The sequence below is a fragment of the Cygnus atratus genome, chromosome Z (genome assembly GCF_013377495.2).
Source record: "Cygnus atratus isolate AKBS03 ecotype Queensland, Australia chromosome Z, CAtr_DNAZoo_HiC_assembly, whole genome shotgun sequence".
NCBI lineage: Eukaryota > Metazoa > Chordata > Aves > Anseriformes > Anatidae > Cygnus > Cygnus atratus.
In genome coordinates, this window is record NC_066396.1 from 12,409,635 (window position 1) to 12,431,923 (window position 22,289).

Sequence of the window (22,289 nt, forward strand, 5' to 3'; positions counted from 1 at the left end):
CCACCTCTGTCTGTGGGACAGTATGGTCCATCTCTGGTGGTGTCTCCTTCAAAACTGATGGTGCTTCATGGAAGGATTAAATATTTGGGGAATATGGAAGCAATGGGCGTAATATGGGACTACATGCATTTTTGTGAGAAAAGAGAGACATGGGCTCTCTGTTCTTGCGAGAGCTGATGATAATGCAGGAAACCTCAGCGGCACAAACACGGGTCCCTGTGGTCCTCAGGCATGTCCAGCCTTAGGCAGGGCTCAGGGGGCTGCATTTTGGACTTGTACTTGCAAGGGTGGCCATTTGGCACTGTCTCCTTCTGCAGACCAAGTCAGGTGTGGGTTCACGGTAGAGGCCTGGAGCTGCAGCCCCTCTGCTACATCTAACACTGTCATGCTTCATCTCTTCCTCTGTCCTACCGCCCTGTTGGCCACTGGCTTGCTGCCAGTGCCTTTAGCCCAAACAGTGACCACTTTTGGCATGGGGTCACCAGCTCAGAGTACTGGGAAGAAGGACTGAATTTCAGGTCTTCAGGCATCACTAGAGAAGGGTTGGGCATGCTCAGGAACTGCTTTCCAAGACTAAATGTCACAGCCTGAGGAAATGCTGGCCACAGCTCTGCTTCAGCTGGTCAACACCAAGCTCATCTGGGGACCAAGGCATAATGATGAGCTAGCCTCAGCGTAAAACTTACCCAGCTCAGGCCAGCCCCCACTCAAGCCAGGTCACCCTGCAGGGAGTTTAATTTGAAATGGACTCTACTTTTATTTTTCAAGACCATTTTATTTTGTAGTAACATTTTTCTGCAACTGTTGTATCCTGGTTTGTTGCCATTTGCAGTTAAACCCGAGGTACCATTCAATATCAACATCACATACCAAAAGGAGGCAAATGAGTATCTTATTCACTATAGTACACCACATTCATGGAAGAAATACTTAAAGGACAAATTAATACACCAAATAGCCTATCGGCAGGGAGAAGGTCCTTGGAAGGTAAGTATATGTTGGTGAGCTTACACTAATTTCTGAAATTAAATGCTACCAGAAATATCAGTATCATGCAAAAGCCCTGAGGTCTGCATTTCTGCAGTTTTTCAGCTGACAAGTTGGAAAGGAGCAATATTTGTCCTCTGGAAATTTCCTTAGTCAAAACAATTCCTGATCAACAGCACCCTTGTTTGTTAGGTGCTTCTGTGGGCTACCAAAGTTTCATTCATTTGTGCTTGGGCTTTGCCATGGAAACATAAGACATAACACCGTAAAGAAACAGAGACATCTTAAGTGTAATAGTAACAGTGTTTGCTGTGGTGATTTTGCTCCTTTCTTCTATGCCTATTAGTCAGTAATCGCATCTTTTTGCATGTCTAGACAATAGAATCGCCATACCTTCAGGTAAAGTTACTGGGGAAAAACCTCGAAACAGGTGCCTCTTACGAGGTGAAAGTACGCTCGCAGCCCAATGGAGATTATTTTAAAGGCACATGGAGTGAATGGAGTGTCTCCAAGAGCTTCAGGACTGCAGGAGAGCACTCTGCGGAGAGACGTAAGGGCAAAAAGCACTTTGGTCCAAGATAACTAAGGGGTCCTTGGGCTGGGGACACCCCAGCTGCCTGGTTTGCCCTGGCTGCAGCAGTGAGAGCACAGGGAGGGAAGAGCCAGCAGCCACAGCAGGGCCAGCCCTGCTGGGCACCTGATCACACGATGGAAGTCACCTTGGTGCTGCTGTAAGGATGCAGTGAGTGGCAGCTGCCCAGGGCTGGGGGTGACAGCAGACGTCTGGGAACCAGCCTGGAGCTCAGCCAAGGGCTGGAGCCCTGACCTCCCAACCTCTCACACTGACAGTGACGTGGGAGAGACCCACTGCTGCACCAGGCCAGTGGGAGGAAGGTGCAGTGTTGGGCTCTCATCTCTAACTTATGGTCTGAGGTGGTTATTGTGGGTAGCAGTGATGCATTTATGGGCACTGACAGATGTCCTGTGTTTGCCTTTAGATAACAGCATGTTCGTGATTATGCTCTCCATCCCTGGATTCATTCTGTCAGTTGTCATGATTGTACTGATCCTAAGTTTTTGGGAAAGCAGGTAATCTAGGTCTCTTCATATGAGAAAAATTGTTGCAAGCCAGTCCTCTTCTGACAGTCTTACTGCCTTCCCTGTTGTACCTGTGATCTATTCTCTTTCTATCTCTGGGCTTCTGTATCAAGTCAAAGGCAAACAAAGACATGTTCTGCAATATAGGCAGAACATACCTCTACTGTTTCAATCAGACTTTAGTCTTGGGCTCAAAATGCTGGGACCCTTGGGGATCTGAAGCCACCACAAAACACTTACGTAGTCAGTGTCTAACGGGAGGCATATTTGACTCAAGAGCTTCATGCAAGACTCAGAAAAGAGAGCAAGCTGTGGGTTTTAGTAAAGTCCCAAGAGGTTTGGAAACTGTATAGAGAGGAGATTGCCTCTTTTCCTTTCACAGTCTGAGTCAGCAGGGTACTGCTTTGAGAAGTGACGGGGCAGTGCTCTCTGCATGAAGGGCTTGATGGCATCAGCCACAAGCCCAGATGAGTCCACATCCAGCTGTGTGGCAAAACCAAGCTCTACAGCCCCCTCCAAAGCAGTCAAGGCAGAGGTGGGACCAGAGCTACACTACCTACACAGGCAGTCCTTAGTCTCTGTGGGCTTTTTTCATGTATCAGCTACAAGCAGTAGATAGGTACATGTAAATTTTTTTTTCAGAATGTAGTAATATATACTTATATGAAATGGATAGCTAGTAGACAAGATTAAGACAATAAACAAATACATAAATAATCTGGAGGGATCAGAATCTGAAGCGCAAAATTCCCAAGTTCAGCCAGAGAGATGAGCCCTCTGAAAGGCAGGATGCCCAGGGCTGGTTGGTGGCATTCAGGGCAGCCCCTGCCCATGGCATCCAGCTTCACTGATGCCCAGAGGGATGCCTGAATTCCAGCAGCTCTTAGGGACAATACTTGGGATGTGCTAACTCCTGATTTATACATGGGGATTGCCTGGGAATGTGCTTAGGTGGCCTCAGTGAAACCATGTCGGGAACATTTTTAGTAATTAAACATTTTAGCCACCTGAATTGCCTACCAGGGACTACTCCCTGGTGCTGTTTAATTTGCAAGTATAGCTGTATCTTGAGATTTCTAGCTCTTGTTTTTTAGTACTGTTGAGCACCTGCACTTCTCTAACTTTTCTAGAAGTTCTGAATACATAAAACTGATGAAAAAGCAGTTTTTTATATGGTGAGACCTTTTGAATCCAGAGGTTTTCTTTGTAAAAAGAGGGGTTTTATGCTTGTATATACAAATATATATACAAATACATGTAAGTATATATATAAACAGAAATATGTATTCATATATATATAATATTATAATATTGCTGATAATTCATTATACCAGCTATACTTATATCACTGCAAAGTCGAATGTCAGTTGGGCTTTATTCTCTAGATGCATCATGGCTGAGGGTTTTCACAGCAGCACAGCATGAGAACTTTGCTAATTCAGGCAGTAAAAGGAAACCTGTAGTCAAGGTTATAATACAGATACCTGAAGCAGAGAAAGATGGCCAACGAGTAGGAGAAGATACATTTCTTTGACTAATATAAACATGCAGAGGCAAATATCTGCAAATTTACACTTCAACCACAGCCTCTTTTTTCACTTGCAGAAGATGGTTTCACCATGCAAAACCCAGTTAAAACAGCTAGATGCAAATGAGATCTTTGCCAACACAATTTGCTGCTTTCCCAGTACTTGGTGAAGTGTCTTACTTTAACTGCGACAATTTGTGCACTCAGAAGAACAACGACTATTGGGTGACCTTTATACCTCCTCTTCTTCTCCTGTCTTTGTTTTATTCTGGAACTTCTCTGCCATTATTCTGGGTAATGCAAGTCACACCTAAGGCTGGGTGAGAATTAGTACAAATGATGAAACATAAACCTCTTGTTATCTCAGCATGTCTCATTTTTGCTGCTGTTGAACTCCTTGTCTACTGTTGCTGTTTCAGGATCAAGCCTGCTATGTGGCCAAACCTTCCTGATCATAAAAAAACTCTGGAGCAACTGTGCAAGAAACCAAAAAATGTATGTATTTCCACTGCCTTTTTCACGTGAGTATAGACTATTGGGAACAAAACTAACACTCATTACAGAAGGTACGTGCATTTGCTACATGAACTGGTCCATCTTTCAGAAATTGCTTCTACATTCTGCTCAAGAGAGCTAATATTTGCATGGGCAAATAATAGCAAAGGGTATGGACAGACAATTCAACTAGTGCCTGAACTTTGACTTGTGCAAAGTAACTATAGAGGGCTGGAGAATTTAATATATGAAGAAAGGTTGAAGCAATTGGATTTGTTTGTAGAAAAAGAGAAAACTCAAGGTGACAGCGCTAATCACAGCCTTCTAGTAACTAAAGGATAGGTGGAGGGTAGGTGAGATGTTCTCTTCATAAGACTGCATGGCAACAAGACAAGAGGCAAAAGGCAGGTGCTATTTCAGGGGAAAATTTGTCTAGATATATGAAAATAATCCTTCTCTGTGAGACCTGTTAAACATTGTGTAGGTCACCCATAGATGAGGTAGGATACCGCTTGCTGGAAATATTAAAGTCTTGGCTGCACAGGGCCCTGCATAACCCAGTTTAAGGTCCTGCTTCTGGCAAATGGTTGGACCAGGTGGACTCCAGAAGTCCTCTCCAAGTGGGACATTTCAGTGCTTCTATGAAACTGTGATCACAGAGCTGGATGGGAACCCTTTGCAAACATCCCTGGTGATACTCATGTCCCCTTACATGGCCAACAGAATTGCTCATAGGCCATACAGCACATGAAACGCACTTTGCCAGGTAAAAGTCTGATGGGCAAATGCCACAAACTTTGAGGTGTAGGATTAACCAGTTGCCTTAAAACTACATCTACTATATTTTTTTCACTAAAGAAACTCAACAGAGTTGTCCTGCCAGCAATCCATCTGGTGGATTATTAGCAAGTTCTTAATTTTCAGAGGTCAAAGACATCTCTGCCATCCCCTGTGTTCCGTGGTGCAGGGATTCCTAATGTGTTTCAAGAAGTCAAGATAAAATTTTATTTCTATCACAGCTAAATTAGGAATGTAGAACTGAAAGGAACTGCCTGTGCCAGCACACTTGTTCTATTAAATGGCAGGTGTGCAGTAGATATGTGGCTCCAAAAAGTCTCTGAAACACTATTCAGTGATGCTGTGATGCTGCCTGCAGGAGACCGCAGAATAGATTCAGATTAATATGCAAAAAGATTTTGAGCTTTGTAATAGCTAATTCTCTACTAACTTATTGTTCAGTCTGTTCAGGGTTACTTTCAGAGTTAAAGGAATAATAAATAACCTTCTAAAATCATATGAACTAGCAAAGCATCTTTTCTGTCAACTGTTGGCCACTTTTAACTGACTGTGCTATTCCCTTTGCCATGCAGAATTTTGATATAAGCTTTAACCCAGAGAGTTTCGGTTACGTTTTTATCCATAAAGTGGACGGCATTCGAGCAAAAGCTGAACAGGAAAGTTTTCTGCAGCCACCAACTGCTCCAGAGACGAATGTTCCAGCAAAGGTTAGGAGTGCATCAGACCTGAAGAGGAGCCCTGCAAGGACAAACAAAAGCAACCTAAACCTGTCCATGAGTTATGGAGGAATCTGGTCATCAGAAGCCCTGCATGGACTCCTGGGAAGCAACCAGTCTGCAGGCACCGAAGGCGTCTGTGGATCCAGCATGTATGAGGTGTGCCACAGCAGCGAGTTGCCCCTGTGTGACCAGGGTACTGACTTTCCCTCTGCTCCTCCCCTGGATCCCTCAGGCCAACCTGGACCAGAGCCCCTGGAAGGTGACATGGTGTCCCAGATGTCACCTAGCAGTGAACTGAGGTCACCAAACAATGAAGAAGCCTATGTCACCATGTCTAGCTTTTACAAAAATCAATAGACCTTACAGATATGACAGAATGCTGTTTTTTCACCAACACAAGTGGGATAATGAAGCCGCCTATTTTGTTTTCCCGTGTCCTGCAGCAGCGAGCTCCCACCTCCACCATGCTTCCTGATCACAGCGCAACGCTGTACCTACGAGGAAGTGGTTTCTTCAGCCTTTTAGTGTTGAGTGTCCTAACCTCCACTCTCAGCCTGCTGGCAGTAATCTCCACTGCAGCAGAAATGAAATTTAATTTAACCTGACTTTAATCTTCAGATCTGATTAATCCAGAGCAATGATGCTGCACTCCTAGCTGAGGATGACAGCATCTCTCATAAAAGTGAACGCTTCTGATAAGCTCGTATTAATGCCTAAGGAAGAAATACAGTAGCAAATTCAAGTTAAATAGCATCTGATATCTTTCACACCAGCTCAGATCAAGAATAACTCCTCTGCAGTCAGTGGAAGTCCACAAGTTTGCAAAATGCCAGTAAATGAGAATTGCGCCTAAGCATTAATCACCTGGGGATTCAGGAGCTTGGCCACTGCAAAGGAGATTCACAAAGCCCCCAGGAAAAAAAGGCACATGGAATCACTTTAAGAAGATGTTTTCTCAGACTGATTTTTTTCAGATAGATGAAAACAACACAAAACCCAGCACGCAGCTCATTTGACTACCCTGGAGTCAAATTCAGGGTTCATAGGAACTTCTGCTAGTAGTTTATATTAAATACCTTCAGTTATTTCATGTATTAGCAATCTTTTTAGACAAGAACACAAAACAAAATCAATGAAAAGCAAACTCCTAGTTCTTCCTATAACTGAATCAGGGCTGTAAAACACATGTTGCTGTCTTTCTCTGCAGCTCTTGCACAAGCATTAGTACAGCATGCAACTACTTTCCTGGACAGAAGGACTGATCGGATAATGTTTTCTTGCTAGCATTATCCCCAGTGACTGTGGCTGCATGAGAATACTTCGAATTTGGCCAGGTACTTTTCTCATGCAGCTTCTGGCCTAGAAATATAGATGGAGCATCATGGATCTTGCCACTCATCTCAAGATCCGTATTTATAAAGTAGTAGCTTGTAACTTGCCTGGAGATAATGTAGGAAAAGCCTTTAACATTATGACTAAGGAAGGCATCCTGTCCCTTCCCATTCACCCTTCTCTGGACTCTGTGCCCATTTCTAAGGGGCTTCCCATAGGCTGCCACTCCAGGAGGGCTGAGCCACTTCACTGCTCCTTTGGGATGCTGCACGCTGCAGAGCACACGCTTGGAGACAAAGCTGCTACAGCCACACGGTTGCATGACAGCCAAGCAGTGTGGCCATGGGAAATCCAAGCCACTTTGCTGTGCTCTGGGGTTGGGGTTCACCACACTGTGAAGTATCAGTTCCTCTAGCTGCTTGAAATCCTCCTTGTTTATGTTCATGTTCCCAGAGTCCAAGGGTAAAAAGAGTCCTCCCTCATCCTCAGAGCTGCTTGAACATTTTCTGACTGCTAATAAGCACAGAGAAGTTGTTATATTTGACGTAGTCTGCTGGAGAAAAACAGCGCTCCCAAGACAGCTCTCCACCAGCCCCAGCTCCACCTGACATCTGGGGACCCTTCAGACAGGGATAACTTTATGGTCTCTGCATGCAAAGTGGCAGAGAGTTTGACTCATGATACTCCAGTGACATTTTACAGAATTGTTTTTATTACTGTTTCTCACCAAACGACAGGCTGATTAATGCAGTAGAAAAAGATGAAAGCCCTGGACATTCATTTCTTTTATGATATTTGTATTTCATCTTTAAAAAAATAGCTGCTGGTAATGCTTATGCTGTGCAGACATGCACAGTGCGACTGTAGATGTGAAGAGACTGCACTGGGAAGATAGCCTCTTCCAGTAACACAGTGACAAAGAGGGGATAGAGGAAGAAGCAAAAGTGCATCAGAAGAATTCTGTACAGTATGTGCTATGCTTGTTCTGAGCTCATACATACATTTTTAATGGATACAAGTGCCATCACCAATGTCTATTTGCACTATTTAAGCAGTAAGGTATCGACATCTAATAGTCTTTCTGCTTGTCCAGAAGGGTATACAGAATACATACAGAATACAGAATATAAACAATTTCTCTGTATTTCTTTAATACAGAAAAAGAACCGGCAATCTCGTGTTTATTTACTGTAATCACTCTGAAATAGTTATATTTTTCCTGTGTAGTCCTCATATTTTTGCATAGCTGCTATGTTTAAACAATCTTATTCTCTGTGTCTAATGATTTTATTTAATTAGATAACTTGTAACCTTGGTTTTATAATGTATTTACTGTATTAAAAGGACATGGCTATTTGCATGACCTATTTGTGTTGATCTTCTGTCTTCTTATGTACATCTATCAGGAGAGGGCTTACTCTGCCATCACGGAAATTGGGACAACTCCATGGGCTCTACCCAGCTTCAGGCAGGATAAAACTTAAATACTTACAGACAGCTCAGAGGTGTGAAAGCATGGAAGTGGTGCTTTACGGCTGCAGCCCACCTCCTGCCAATGGCTTGCAGCTGCTCGGGGAGGCAGAAGCATTGACCAAAACCTTTTGTGCAGCTGTGAGTCCACAGCAACAGCACCAGCAAAGGCAAAAAGCCCTCAGGCTTGTGATAGCATGGGTATGCAAACATTAAGGCAAATTCTCACACAAGTTATTTCCTCAAAGATGGTGCTTTGGTAACACACTAGTGAATGCTGACAAGTATGCAGACTTTGGTTCAATACATTCATTCCACTGTAGCTTTTCTTCACAAAGGCTATAAGCTAACTCATGCCAAATACAGGGGTTACTTTCTTCCAGGTGTGCACTTGGGCACATGATGAAGTCTATCCAGAAAGGTATGTTTTCAGTAGGGCAGCAATGAGCACAGACAACTTGAGGAGGGTTGAGGGTTAGCAGTAAGGTTTGCAAAGGACCCTGGCTCTCAGATACAGCTGTGAAACCCATTCATTGAGCTACATCCAACTGCTACCAAGTCAGTGCCAGCAACCTGGTCAATGTGTTTGGGCAAGTCCCCTCAGGCTGAGCTTTTGCAATCGCTGAGTTCCTGCGAGACAGTGCTGCTCGGGGATTATCTCTCTCTGAAGCATGTGTTAGCAGTGCTCCTTCAGCTTTGACAGTCTGGCCCAAACTGTGGGAGATGAATCTCTCAGAAAAATCAGTCCCTGACTATTTTGTAGGTGCTGGGAATGGTATTTCAGCAGCCCGGCTGCCCTGGCTCTGCTGCCTGATGTTGGGTTGCTGGGCACTGTCAGGTTCCCACTGCCTTCCCTTCCCTCATCTCTCCGCAGTCCCTTTGCACAATGCAAACATCTCCTAATGCCACACATATTATCAACCCTGAAATAAAATAAGTCTTTTGTCAGGTCTAATACAGTCGCAGACTAATTTTAATGATGCCCAAAAATGTTAATTATCTCCCAGGATGGTAATTGTCCCCTGCTGGGTTTATTAGTTTGTTTACCAGATCTCCTCCTCTTGTGCATGTTCATTAAAAATGCCAAGAAAGCACATGAAAATGCTGCTTGTGGGGTGCTAAGCATGGGGACCATTTCTGTCAGGGTGAAGGAAAGATTAAATGCAAGTGATGCGCCGTGAAGTCCGGGCCATGAGATAAACAGCGAGGCAAAGACGCCTTTGCCTTGCAGCAGGAAAGGACAAATCTCCTCCAGGTGGGCCCTGATGTTCTCAGAGGGCTCCCTGCCCACATCGGGCTGGGGACCAGGGTCTCCTGACCTGCGAGCGGAGCCCATGCCCTCTCCCACTGTGATCCACAGGTTTGGGATCTGTTCTGCACCCCTGAGATGATTCCCCATGTCATGGGGTGGCCGGCCACCCATGCAGGGACACCCAGCTGAATGCAGGGCAGATGGAAACAGCAGAAGCCAAGCGTGAAACCACCCCTGGTAGGAAGGGGCATGAGGATGCTGTGGGGCTATGTCTGCAAGGCAGGGGCTCGGCTCCTTCTGGGCTTCCCAGCAGAAGTGTTTCTTGCCTGCGTTTGTACAGCAAGGGTGCGGTGCAGTGAATAGGAACAGTGTTGTGCTCACTGTGCTCTGGGCTTGAGCTAGTTCTCACTTTGGTCACGGGTTCCTGAAGCTATCTTTTCAAACCAGCTAAAATGAAACATAAAGGAAACCTACTGCTTCCATGAAGCATTATTTTGGGGTCAAAGGGTTCCTTAGTACTGTGATCATGAAGAGTCCCAAATCAGCACTGCAGTGTGTAACAGGACATTGGCAAAACAAATCTAATATACCAACAGAGAAGAAAACAAGTGATGATGCTAGGAAATGCAGATGCTCCTTTTTAGAGACGCTCCATCCCTTGGCTCACCCAGCCAACTCCAGATTTCACAAAGGCTTGGCTGTTCCTTGGCTTTTAGGCGCCACCTGTTGAAACACGAAGCCAAGTGGAAGCGTCCAGCACTGGGACACCACTGGTGCCACCCCATCACGGAGCCCAGAAAGTGCCATGCAGAGAGAAACGGGGGAAAAAACAAACTCACAACAAACTAAACAGTGTTTCACATCTTTATAGCCTCTGCTTCCAAACAAGTTGGGACAAACAAAAGCAAAAGTCAGAGTTTCCAGGACTTCTGCATCATTAAAACAAAGTAGGCATCACTGTCCACAGAGGCACTAACTCCAGAGTAGTAGTTCAAAAATTCATCTTTTGTAACCTAGGAATGAGAAAAACAGAGTTAAAAACGTGTGATGGCTACAGACTGTAGCCCACAGCAAGGTGTTTATGTAACACGTTCCCATGTTTTGCAGAAAAATCTTTAGCCTCTTTCAGAGAAGTCTGACTTTTTCATCAGGTTGTCCTGATCTGACATCAGGATGTGCTGCCCCAGCAAGCTCTGACACTTTGTTTATTCCAATAACTCTGAGGTCAGTGTATTGAGCTTGGTGTGTTTGGAGACAGAGTTGTTGTTATGTCCTGGCAAACTGAACGTAAGACAAGTTATTCTGGTTACTGCTAAACATTGACTGCATGACTTAGATGCCACAATGAAATTAGAGTATTCCAACACTAGAACCATCACCAGATGAATGTAAAGAGCTCCAAATGTTAGTAAAGATTTTATTTTTTTTTAATTAAAAAATGAGAAACGAAGCAGAAATCCATTGATGGGACTGTCTAAACTAGTAAGTCTATGCGATAAGGTCAGAGTTGCTCTGGAGAAGCTGTAATCATAGCAAAAGTCACAGAAAGTGGGCAGCTGGTGACGGCATTGGGCTGCTCTCAGCATTTTCTGGTTTACCATGGAAAGCTGATCGTGCTGCTGCTCCCAGCACAGAGGTCAGTAGCAAAACCAGCCCAAACCACTGGGCTGGCCCCTTCTGTCAGCTGGTGCCGGCGGAGGCATGAGCCCGGCTGCGGGGTGGCACAGCTCCGCTCTGCCCACGCAGCGGTGAGGCTTTGGGGCAGGGCTGTGCAGTCACTGCCTCGCTGGCTTTCATTTAGCAGCGTGTGCAGCTGGTTTCATCTGCAAAAGCCTCAGCTGCTTCCATCTGTCCCTGCCACGACAGCTTTCTGCCAGGGGACCAGTGAAGTGAACCAGTTCGGTGAGCACACCCTGTGGCCTGATTACAAGAGTGAGAGAGGCTTGCATCAAAACTTGGTTGCCTGAACCAAAAATTCTTGCTGCAGGAGGGAAACACGAACCAAACAACTCTGGACCAGATCAAGCCAAAAAGTTCCGCTCCAGGAACAAAAATACAAAGCCACAAAACCACACCAGGGGCAAAACCAACATGAAGTACCAGCTGTTGCAGAAGCAGCCTTTCCTTTCCTGGGACCATGCTGAAGGGAGAGGCTGTGCCCTGCCTCTCCCCCCACCTTGTGCCAGTTTGGGGCAGTCACAGAGATGCTCTGATGGCCCAGGTAGAGGTAGGGGGGAGCCATTTCCCTCCCTAAAGGACCAGATGGGTCAGACAGCATTTTTGCAGCAAGGCTGGAGCTGAAACCTTCACCTCTGGTGTTGCCCCACAGCCCTGCAGACTCAGATGTTCCTATGGTTTGTGCCATCCTGTTTAGCATCTGTTGCACAATCAGAAAGAAATAAAATGTTTGAGCGTGAAGTACCAACCAAGATCTGACAATCTTGATGGCAGCGCCAGATACGGTCACGTGCATTGCCACCTATCTCCCAGCATCTGCCGTGTGCGCTCTGCAATCACGGGCTGGCAGGACAGCCTGCACCGAGGTCTATCTCCAGCATCTGCCAGCTCTGTACCCAGCACACAGCAGCCTGAGGCTGAGCACGGGCACTCAAGCTTCATTTGTGGCTCTCCCAGCTGGCAGCACAGCAGCCCCAGCAGAGAGGGATGGTGAGGGGCTGAAGGGCGGCTCAAGGTTTTGAAGCAATGTAATCATGAAAAATGTCCTCCTGGAGATGCTGAGGAGCATGCCCCATGGGTGACAGGACAGCAGCTGGGCAGAGTGAGGAGCCCACGGGATGCTCACTGAGCCCTGCCACCAGCACGAGGGGCGTGAGCTCCCATGGCTCCCACCCTCAGGCCAACATCAGAGGCTAAACCAAAGGCTGCCTGAGGCCAGTAGCAAAGCTTCTGCAGGCTTTAAAAATGCTTTGTTGTTTCCAGTTCTGCTCTTCGACTCTGTTGTTCCTCCTCCCAGTTAATCCTCCCCTCTAGAAATGTATATTGCTTTGGGGATTAAGTAAAATTGGAAAGGGTTGGTACTGAGAAGACAAACAGGTTAGGAGTTGCAGCTATGCAGATTTAAATTTCCACTGCCCTTGATTAAACGTCAGCACAACAGATTACTTGTGGAGTCTGAAACCATGAGCTAGCATGTCAGAAGGAAATCACTTCATTTTGTGATGCCTGCCATCCATTACTATTGCTTTCTTTTTAGTTGAAACTTAGAAGATAGCTAACATGATACCCTGTTCTGGAGCCAGTTAGTAAATGAAGAAGAAATGGATTGCACACAAGCTGCCAGGATATGCAAAGCCTCTATTTGCAGCAAGTTTGTTTTTTATATAAGCTATGTTGGCACCTCGGTAGCATCTCAGTAAGACTCCTCTTACGATCAATGGCAACCACAAAAAAACTCTTTCCACTATTTTACACTGTTAGCCAGTACGCAAATTTCTAGAGGTTCACGGATCAAAGACAATAATTGAGCTCGCACAGCATTTACTAAGGAATTTCAAACAGCTATTACTTGTACTAAGGTCATGGCTGGAGAAAACAAAAGCAGAGTTTGCACAGGACTAGAGCTAGAAGCACACAGGACTGCAGTGCTCAAACTTACAGCAGTCAGGCCTTGGAACTTGTTGCCCGGGGAGGTGGTGGAGTCACCATCCCTGGGGGTGTTCAAGGAAAGGTTGGACGTGGTGCTTAAGGACATGGTTTAGTGGGTGACGTTGATGGTAGGGTGATGGTTGGGCCAGATGATCTTGGTGGTCTTTTCCAACCTTAATGATTTATATGATTCCTTGTGTTTGACTAGTGTAATACATCCTTGCATACACAAACAGTCCATACTAAGCACAAGCAGAGACTTCATCAGACAAATTCATTTGAAAGTATAGTCTGTGAGTCTACACTGCTTTTAGCTGGCTGCCAGTCTGAAATGGAGCAAACACTGCCATGCATAAGCTATTTACTCTTTGCTACAGCAACTCAGTCTTGGGGAACATCAGGACATTGTGAGAGAAACAGAAAGAAGACAAAAGAAAAAGGAATCAAGAGAGAAATGATTATATATGTTGCCCTCCCCTCCCCCTTCTTCTTATTTTTTTAAGTTTCCTTGTTGTGCCATTTCCCCACTCTCTGCATGGGGAGAGGACAGTAGATCTCAGAACTGACAGTCTCATTAGTGTGGCCAGGGGCAGCAAGGAGAAGGATGTGTTCCCACCCTTTCTTCAGCATCAGAAACAGAAGATGACCAGACAAGAAAATTACAAGTTCCTGAGTTCCCAGAAAGTTCCCTGAAGACATAGCTCGGTCATAAACCAATACAAATACGAAAAGCAGAAAAAGCAGCAAGCAACTTTCGGTGTCAGTGTATACAGACAACAGCTACCCTACTGGTAAATGTTCCAGGAACAGAGAGAAGAAAATACTGTAATACGTATGCCATTTAAAGAAAACCATTAGTGAGATGGTTTCAGAGTACAAAAAGAAAGAAACCAAAGTGGGGGGGAAAGCAATAAGCAGGCCCACAGAGGTTTGAAGCAAGGCATGCGCACAAAAGATGCCTGCATGATGACATTTTTTGAGTTGTAAGCTGTGGAAAAACAGGGCTCTAAAGAGTCTTTGGCATTTATATTGATCCATCCTCCCCTGCTTGGTTTGTCTCCCTCTCCAGCCTCCCGGCACTGGGAACTCACAGGTTCCCAGCACCAAGCTGAGCACTTAGGCAGTGGCTCCGTCCCACGGGTGAGACACAAGAAGCCAGGCGAGAGGGGTATGTGACCCTCCAGCCCACCCCTGTTATCCCCTGGGGCACTCTCTCATGTTCCTAACAGCCTGCCCCAGACCATCACCCTTCCTGAACATTTGTTTTCCTCCTCTTGTGTCCTCTGTCCCGTGGAGCTGTATCTAGTGCTGGAGAGGGATACATTCAAGAGTCACGGTGACCTGCTGTGGATGTCTGAGAAGAGAAGAAAAGCTCATCTCAGAGATGAAAAGACATGTCAGGGATGCAGGGAGAAAAGGGTTAGATCTGCTGAATGGCTGGATGCCAGATCTGCTCTCCGATTATGCTGCCAATCCCCTGAGGCTGAGACTACCAAAGCATCTGGGAATTATTTCTGTAGATTGACTGTAAGACTGTAATTGGCACAGTTACTGGAAGCTGCTATTTTGGAAAATGAGCTTGTTGTTGTGCATACACTTAATCATGGGAACCTACAAAAGGTGAAAGTAAAGTCTTGTTCTTTTAATCATACAATCAGAGTTTCCAAGCGTTCTTCATCATGATGATAAAATAGACATCAGTGTCTATTGAGGCGCTGACTCCTGCATAGTAGTTCATGAATTCTTCTGTTGTGACCTGAGACAGAAGGATTTAAAACAGAAAAATGAACCTTTATTTTTTTTTCATGTTATAGTAAGCCAAAACCACACATTGAGAAAAACTCTAAATGAAACTTAACACCTGCTATTTCACATTGTTTTTAGTGAAAAGGAACCCAACAGGAAGAATTAAGACAGTGAAAATGCACAGAGTTCACTTTACCAGAAATAAGAGCTCTTGTCCTCCAAGAACACTTGGATGGAAATTAAACGTTCAGAGTTAAACTAATCTTATCAGGATCTGAACTTAAAGTCAATGCTGTCCAGGAAGGCAAATATTTAAATGTATTTTTTTTCCCAGGAGTGCTATCCTCTATTTGCATTATCATTAATACAAGTGGATGGGGTTCCTGGTGCAATCCAGAGACAGATATGAGCTTTATGGCTCTTCACCAGAGAGAAAATATCAGTGCCCTAACAGGTCTCACTTAAAGAAGCAAAAATTCTTTCAAATACTAAAGCGTTTTTGAGTATCTTTAATAGGTATTTGATGATGAAAATAGTACGTCTCTTGTGATACCTTAACTCTTGAACGATATATGTTATTCTTTTAATATAAGATCACACAGAAAAAATATTTGCTCCTATAATGTTGTGCATTTGAGAGCTAAGCAACAAGTGACAAATGGGAGTAAGGAAATCTACTGCCTGTCCTACCATTACGACCTGATTACAAGCTTCACTGACCCTGCGTATTTCAGAGGCACCCAGCAAAATCATGATGAAGAGGACCTGTCTAGCAGATGCTTAGCCATGAGGCATTTTAGCTAAAAGCATTTTAGGTGTCTTCTGTTCATAGCAGGACCATTAGTGACTCCTGATTCTGGCATAAGAAAAGTCAGAGGCAGTTCTCAGAAGAAACCACAGTCTGGTGAGCTAGCACCAGGATTGCTGAACAAGAGGTGAGTGGTAACTTTTCTGTAAATTCAAACACTGTAGCATTTATTAGGAGCAAGGCATTGATGAGGCCAATCAGAGGCATTCAGCTTGTCAAGAATCATTCTGGGGTCTCATCTTTTTTAATGCATTCATTTATGACCTCAGCAGAAAAGGAAAATTTTTGCTGAGGTTTGCTAGACGTCATCACTGCTGCAGAAAAGGGACAACTCACACAACCAGTACTTCTCAGGATGACACAGCAGAGAAAGGGATGAAACTCAGCTCTACTAAGTGCAAAGTCATGCCCTAGAGAAATAAAACCTATTACTTCTCTACCAAACTGAGAACATGCCTATTGGAAACAAAACAAGTGGAGGCTTTGGGTGTTTTAGCCAGTCATTAGACAGGCAGGTGTCACCAGTGCAGTGCAGTACGAAAGCCCAGGTGCAACCTAAGACTATTTGTGAAGAGACAGTGAAATGTTACAGACATTGCATAAAGAGTTGATGAAACCTTATCTAGTTTGTTATTTTGCAAAGCTTGGACCACGAATATTGACACGTGAACAGCAGAGGTCGTTCAGTGTTGGTCAGATACGTGTAAGATCAGACCAAAGGACTCTGCAGACACATAATGAGGGGAAAAGAAGCATGCTTGGCTCAAAGACAGTTATGAACTGAATGCATGAGAAGTCCATCACAGAGGGTGCCCAGGCTTTGTACCTGCACTGGAGAGTGAAGGAAGGCCTCCTAGCCCTGCCCCAGCTGGTAGCTCCTGGGGGACACGTCTGGTGGCAGCCCTGGGTCCCTCTGGCTGCCCCCTCACAGCCCTCCAGCCACAGCTCTTGGCTTTCCCTCTGCTCTGCTCAAACCTCACTGTCCCTCTGACATCCTGTGGATAAGTCCATCTCTATTACAGATTGACTTCCAAGTAAAGCATCTCAGAGATTATGAGTACTAGAGAAACGCTAACTGAAAGTATTTCACGTATTAGGGAACCTGCTTTTGAGCTGGATCCTGTTTTTTATTCTCCTAAGTAAAAAAATCCTCCAATTTACATAGATTTTGAAAATTAGCAATTCAGTGGGTTACTTTAAAGACAGAGTTTGAGTAACCTGTAAAAGTAGATCCATATAGGCTACAAGCCCATAAATGCAGTCTCATGCTTACCTTTGCACCTCCTGCTCTTTGCCTGTCAATGCCTAAGCAAGCTGCACTAGCAGTCCTACACAGAGGTTATGCATATGTTTTACTGTACTCCATGAATATGATGCAAATGCATGATTGGTACTGGAATCATTTTCTCATTTAATAAATTAATTCAAATTGTGAGTCATCTGGTGACTTCACGGCCTGACATCAGATGTTTCACTTACCTTCCCATCTTTGTCATAGGGTGAATCAAAATTATCCAGAAAGGCCCTAAAAACTTGATCTTCTGTCCAGTCTCCGTTTTGGTACTTGGGATGGTGTTTTGCATTATACACTCCCCGTAAGTCTTCAATCGTGACGACACCATCTCCAGTTTTATCTAACTTCCTAAATGCCTGCATGATGATCTCTTTTCTGGCATTTGACATGGGAGGCTGTAAAGAAATATCAGCAGATTCAATTCATTTCCATAAATGCCCAGTTCAAAATTCATGTAACTGCTCTTGTTAATAGTAAAGTGAGTTCAAGGCACATAGGACAACAAAGTGTTGATAGTCTACACTGTCCATGACATAGGAAGGGCCAAAAAGTCACCAAAAAGTGGTGTGGTAGAGTCTAATTAGTGTCTATTGATAGGTTTGTAAATGGACAAAAAGAGAAAAAAGACTTCTCGAACACTTCTATTCTACCAATTTAAAATATTTCTGCCATCAGCAAGCACTAATTATTTTATTTCTCAATTGTTGTGACTCGAGCAGAGCAGAGGCTCCAACCAGGATCTGTCATGCTGTGGTCTGTTAGAGAAAGCTCCCACCGAACTAGCTCACGTTATGAGGAAATATAAGATGAAGGACAGAGAAGCGAGATTAATGGGCTAAACTACATAGGTACCTGGACTGTTATATAGGAACTGAGGTACCTAAATCAAGACAGCAATTCATAAAAATCCACCACAACCATTTCTTTACTAGGACTATTAGATTTTGCCAATCAGTTGCAGAGACATGTAAGGTTCTGAGCTTTCTCATCCACAGAGGAGTTATTTGGGGTGATTTTTTTCCCTTTAGCATATTAAGATGGAAATGGAATATTTTAACTTCTCAAGAGTTACAGATATTGTAAGTACAGCTGTAGATTTTGCTAGTTTCTTAGGTGCAAAACAATACTGTGTTTCACTAGTACTGAAGTTTAGCTAATGACAAATCAGGGCTCTTTCTCCATTTAATGCAGTAATAACATAAATTCCCAGACTTACTCTCAGTGTAACAAGAAATTCATCAAAATCAATTGTTCCACTGCCATCTTTATCAAATATCCGGAAAATCTCTTGTGCTTCTTCCTTGTCTATCATCATAGCATAATCATTTAATCCTTTCACAAATTCTTTGAAATCAAGGGTCCTGCTGTTGTCATCATCCATAATCCGAAATACTCTGTGGAAAATGTGCAATTTGAGGAGAATGGAAAGAAGAGTTTAAAGGATGCTGTGGAGGTTTAGCAAGGTGCTCGAGAACAGGGCCACCTTATTGAGATAACATTTCCCCCTTGCACAGTCTTCTGAGAAAACAAAACAAAACAAAACAAAACAAAAAAATAAAATCTATCAACAGCAGAGATGACCTGCTTAGATTGTGTGCCTGAAGCCGAAGTTAAATGAGGTGAAGGCTACCTTAACTGAAGGAGTCTTGCTATTCATTACATGTTGAGCTGTCTAATAGTTGTGCAGATAAATGAAGTTGCAGCCAGTTGTCTGGGATCCCTCTGAGGCTAAGGGAGACAGGGAGGGGTTCCAGGGCATGGCCCAGTTCCCCTTCCTGAGGTAGGGTGCTCCACACTCTGAGGGTGACTGCAGAAGCAGCCTGTGTGCCCCCCATGTACTGGGCACCTGACAGACAACCTACAAGGGGAGTCACACCCCAAGGAACAACAAAATACGCAGTATTGAGGCACTTAAGTTAATTGCAGAAAACACCAAGGGGAGAGAGATGTTTTACATTTTTCCTCTCTCCCTGGCAGGCGTTGTTCCAGGTCTTGGGGAAGCACCTTACTTCTGAAGGACTCATCTTAGTCCTTCACCAGACGAGCAGGTGAGTCCTGTCTCCCAAAACAGGCTCTGTGGGTTGTGGCATTTACATCGGAAGTGGGAAACACAGGTTTTACACCCTGCTCAGACTGCTGCTGACTGAAATGCCATGTTTGTCCCCAGGCATGGGTAAATAAATGGTTAAGGAGTACCTGTGGCAAAAATGAAGAATTAAATTCAAACCTTTCCTGGCACAGTTGGTAGTTGGGTGGAAAGTTTGAAGGACCAAAACTTTGAGCACAGGCAGCTAAAGAGTGAGTTAAATGAAACTGAATTCCTTCCCTGGATCTAGTTCAGAGATTCTTGAGGACTCACTTTGCCACTTGTAAACGAGATATCAGGGAGGGGTACTGTGCTTTCCAGCTCCAAACAACAGCACAAGGAGTGCAAAGCATAGCCATGCTCGATAAGAGCAGTGGGGATTCCTACTGCACAACTCAGTGGGGCCAGAATTTCAACCAAGAGCTGTTTGGGGATCTTTACATTAAGAAATACAGAATAATTTAGGTTAAATGTGATCTCTGGAGGTGTTTAATGCTACTTTTCACTCAAAGCAATGTTAAATTCAAAGCTAAGCCTAGGTGCTCAGTGCTTTGGCGAGCTGGTGTTTGAAAGCTTCCAAAGACGGAAGTTTTGCTTCCAGTGCTTAATTGTCTTCCACTGCTTTGTCATGCACATGGTGAAACAGCTTTCCCACATATTCAGCTGGAATTTCCTTCACATCAACTTATGGACACTGACTCTCTCCCCATCATCACTGGACATCCTACAGAGTCTCCTCCATCTGTTTTCCCCATAACCACCCTTTCACTATGTATGTTTGGAGCCTCCTGCAACTAAAACTGTTAGGCCGAACAGTGGATTTGACTTCTTGGACTCACCTGCCAAGTCCTTTAATGCCTGCAGATCCCCTTGCTAAGCACTTTAGTCGAAGTCTTTCTACAGGGTCAGTGGTTTTAGACAGGTTTCTTTTGGCCTGGATTGCCATCTCTCGGTCATGCCTTGCTGTGCCTGGCATCTGAAACACCAAAGCTCTCAGACAATGTGGATTCATACACAAAACACAGTGTACTGAAGCCTGCCTTAGTATACAGAGCATCCTAAGTCCCTCACTTGTAAGGTGTTTGCAACTATTTCATGAGGACTCCTTTTCACCGTCTATTTCCTTTTCATTATATCTTTTTCTCAGAAGAGGAAATTGCCAGAGGAACTGAACATTTTCTTTTCATTGAGTGAAAATAATTGCTTTGACTTGCACTTCATGGGCCACCAAACCTGAAAGGAGAGCTCAGACAACCACACTGCTGCCTTAACCCAGATGAAATTTGAAAGTGTGGGTACGAGTTTGCTTGCCTACAGTGTACGAACACAATGAAAGTTGGTGGACATAGCCGGGAGAGTGCTGCTGCTGTACCTCCAGCAGCCCTGCTGAGCCTTCTCAGCCTTGCCAGCTTGGCAGTTAGTGTTCCCAAACAGGAAAAGCAGTGACAGCAAAAATTGACCTGGCTGAGGGCTTTCTTCTTGTCTGTCTGTTGTTCCCCATGCTGATGCTGAGGAGAGGATGTGGGCAATGAAGACACTTGTAAGCTTGGGTCCCCATCCTTGTGGCCAAGTGGGAAAGCAGCTCAAGGCTAGGACTGTCGTCCATAGCCTGGCTGCTGGGCCTGCAGATCAAGAAGGTTCCCAAAATGTCTTCCAGCCTTTAAAGCATCACAGGAGGAGGCCATGTTGTGGGAGAGCTGTGGAAGGGCCTGGCTGAGTCATGACAGAGGCCTGCCTGGGCCCGGTCATCTCTGCTGAGGGTGCCCAGAGGAGGAGAGATGTGGAAGGCAGGCAGCTCTGTGAGTCATCGTGGGTGCCCACCGCACTTCAAATCTTGATGTCATTGAACTGAAGCAGTCAGAGAAAATTTCTGAGAAACTGGGGATTAAACTGTTTCACCTTAACTACTTCACTCCTGCCTACAGGGCATTGTCTATGGCAGCTTGTTGTTTTTATGTGTGCCTTCAGACCATACCAGCTGAGTTTGGGAAAAACATAAAGACAGAATGCCTTTGTTCCCCAAAATCGTTTTCAGTGCTAGTGTAATGCAGAAATCCAGTGTGGTAGGGAAGAGATTGTTGTCAGCTTTTGCTTCAGCCAGGATGGGCAAAGTTATCCCAGGAGCTCATTAATGAGTGACCAAGAAGCCTTTCAGCTATGTGAGGTCAGCAGTCAAAAATGTTTTCTGCAGACAATGACCTGTCCTTAAGGGAAAATTTTTAGCTGGCAAAAATATAAAATACAGTGGGATTATATAAATACTGTGCAATCTGTATTTTCATTCTGTATTTATATACTATAGCTTGTATATATTATGCATACATATCTATATATGGTGTGCATAAACATTCATGCTTAGCATTGTGTAGTATGCCTTTGTATTATATTATATTTGATACATAAATACTATGCAAACATGATCTGAGACAAATGATGAGATAATTCATCTCCATTGCACACTGAAAAAATCTACACAAAAACACCATGTAAGGACTTTAGTAGCTCTCTGCCTCAGGCTCAGTGCGGGCATTTCCCGTATACTGCAATGCACATCAAATAATCATTGCAGTGAGATTGATGAATTGAGGCTAGAGAGGGACCATCTGATATGATATCTATTATAATCTCCTATACCTCCATAAAAGCCACTGAAACTGGCCAATCCTCAATTATCTCTGCAGCAAGTACATAATTTGCTTCTGCACGTAAAAGCATTTCTAGGCAAGAACGCGCCATCTCTAGACTAAATTGTACCGGTATTGAATCATTTCCATTTTAAAATATCTTCCTTGCTTCCAGTCTGAAATTTCCCGATCACTAGATGATGTTATATTTTCTTTTACTAGATTAAAGGGCTACACCTGTTCAAAATTTGTCCAGATGCAAACATTTGAAGGCCCCTTTTAAGCACTCTTTGGCTAAGCAGTTAGACAGAGCTTAGAACTCTTGCTACAAAATCAACTTCCAGATGTTAAATAATTCTGCTGTTGTTCCTGACTTGTTCCAATATTTTGTCAGTATTCTTTCTGAGGTGGAACAAAGCATTCTTATAATCTTACTAATGCCACAG

The 22,289-nt window shown here is 44.2% G+C and overlaps 2 protein-coding genes across 2 annotated transcripts in view; one reads left to right on the top strand and one right to left on the bottom strand.

Moving 5' to 3' along the window:
* IL7R (interleukin 7 receptor) overlaps nt 1–5,982 on the top strand; it is a 51,819-nt gene extending 45,837 nt beyond the window's left edge. The window contains exons 9-13 of the mRNA XM_050716359.1: nt 833–987; nt 1,363–1,537; nt 1,986–2,076; nt 4,033–4,108; nt 5,479–5,982. Of these exons, the coding sequence (XP_050572316.1) occupies nt 833–987; nt 1,363–1,537; nt 1,986–2,076; nt 4,033–4,108; nt 5,479–5,982 (1,001 nt within the window). The remainder of the gene's footprint in view (nt 1–832; nt 988–1,362; nt 1,538–1,985; nt 2,077–4,032; nt 4,109–5,478) is intronic.
* An 8,957-nt stretch (nt 5,983–14,939) lies between these two features.
* Nucleotides 14,940–20,195, bottom strand: CAPSL (calcyphosine like). The gene is made up of 4 exons (XM_035563765.2): nt 20,059–20,195; nt 18,350–18,527; nt 17,319–17,528; nt 14,940–15,041 (listed from the first exon to the last, which is right to left on the bottom strand). Exons 1-4 carry the CDS (start codon nt 20,193–20,195, stop codon nt 14,940–14,942), a joined length of 627 nt encoding a protein of 208 aa, XP_035419658.1.
* Between the last annotated feature and the right edge of the window lie 2,094 nt (nt 20,196–22,289).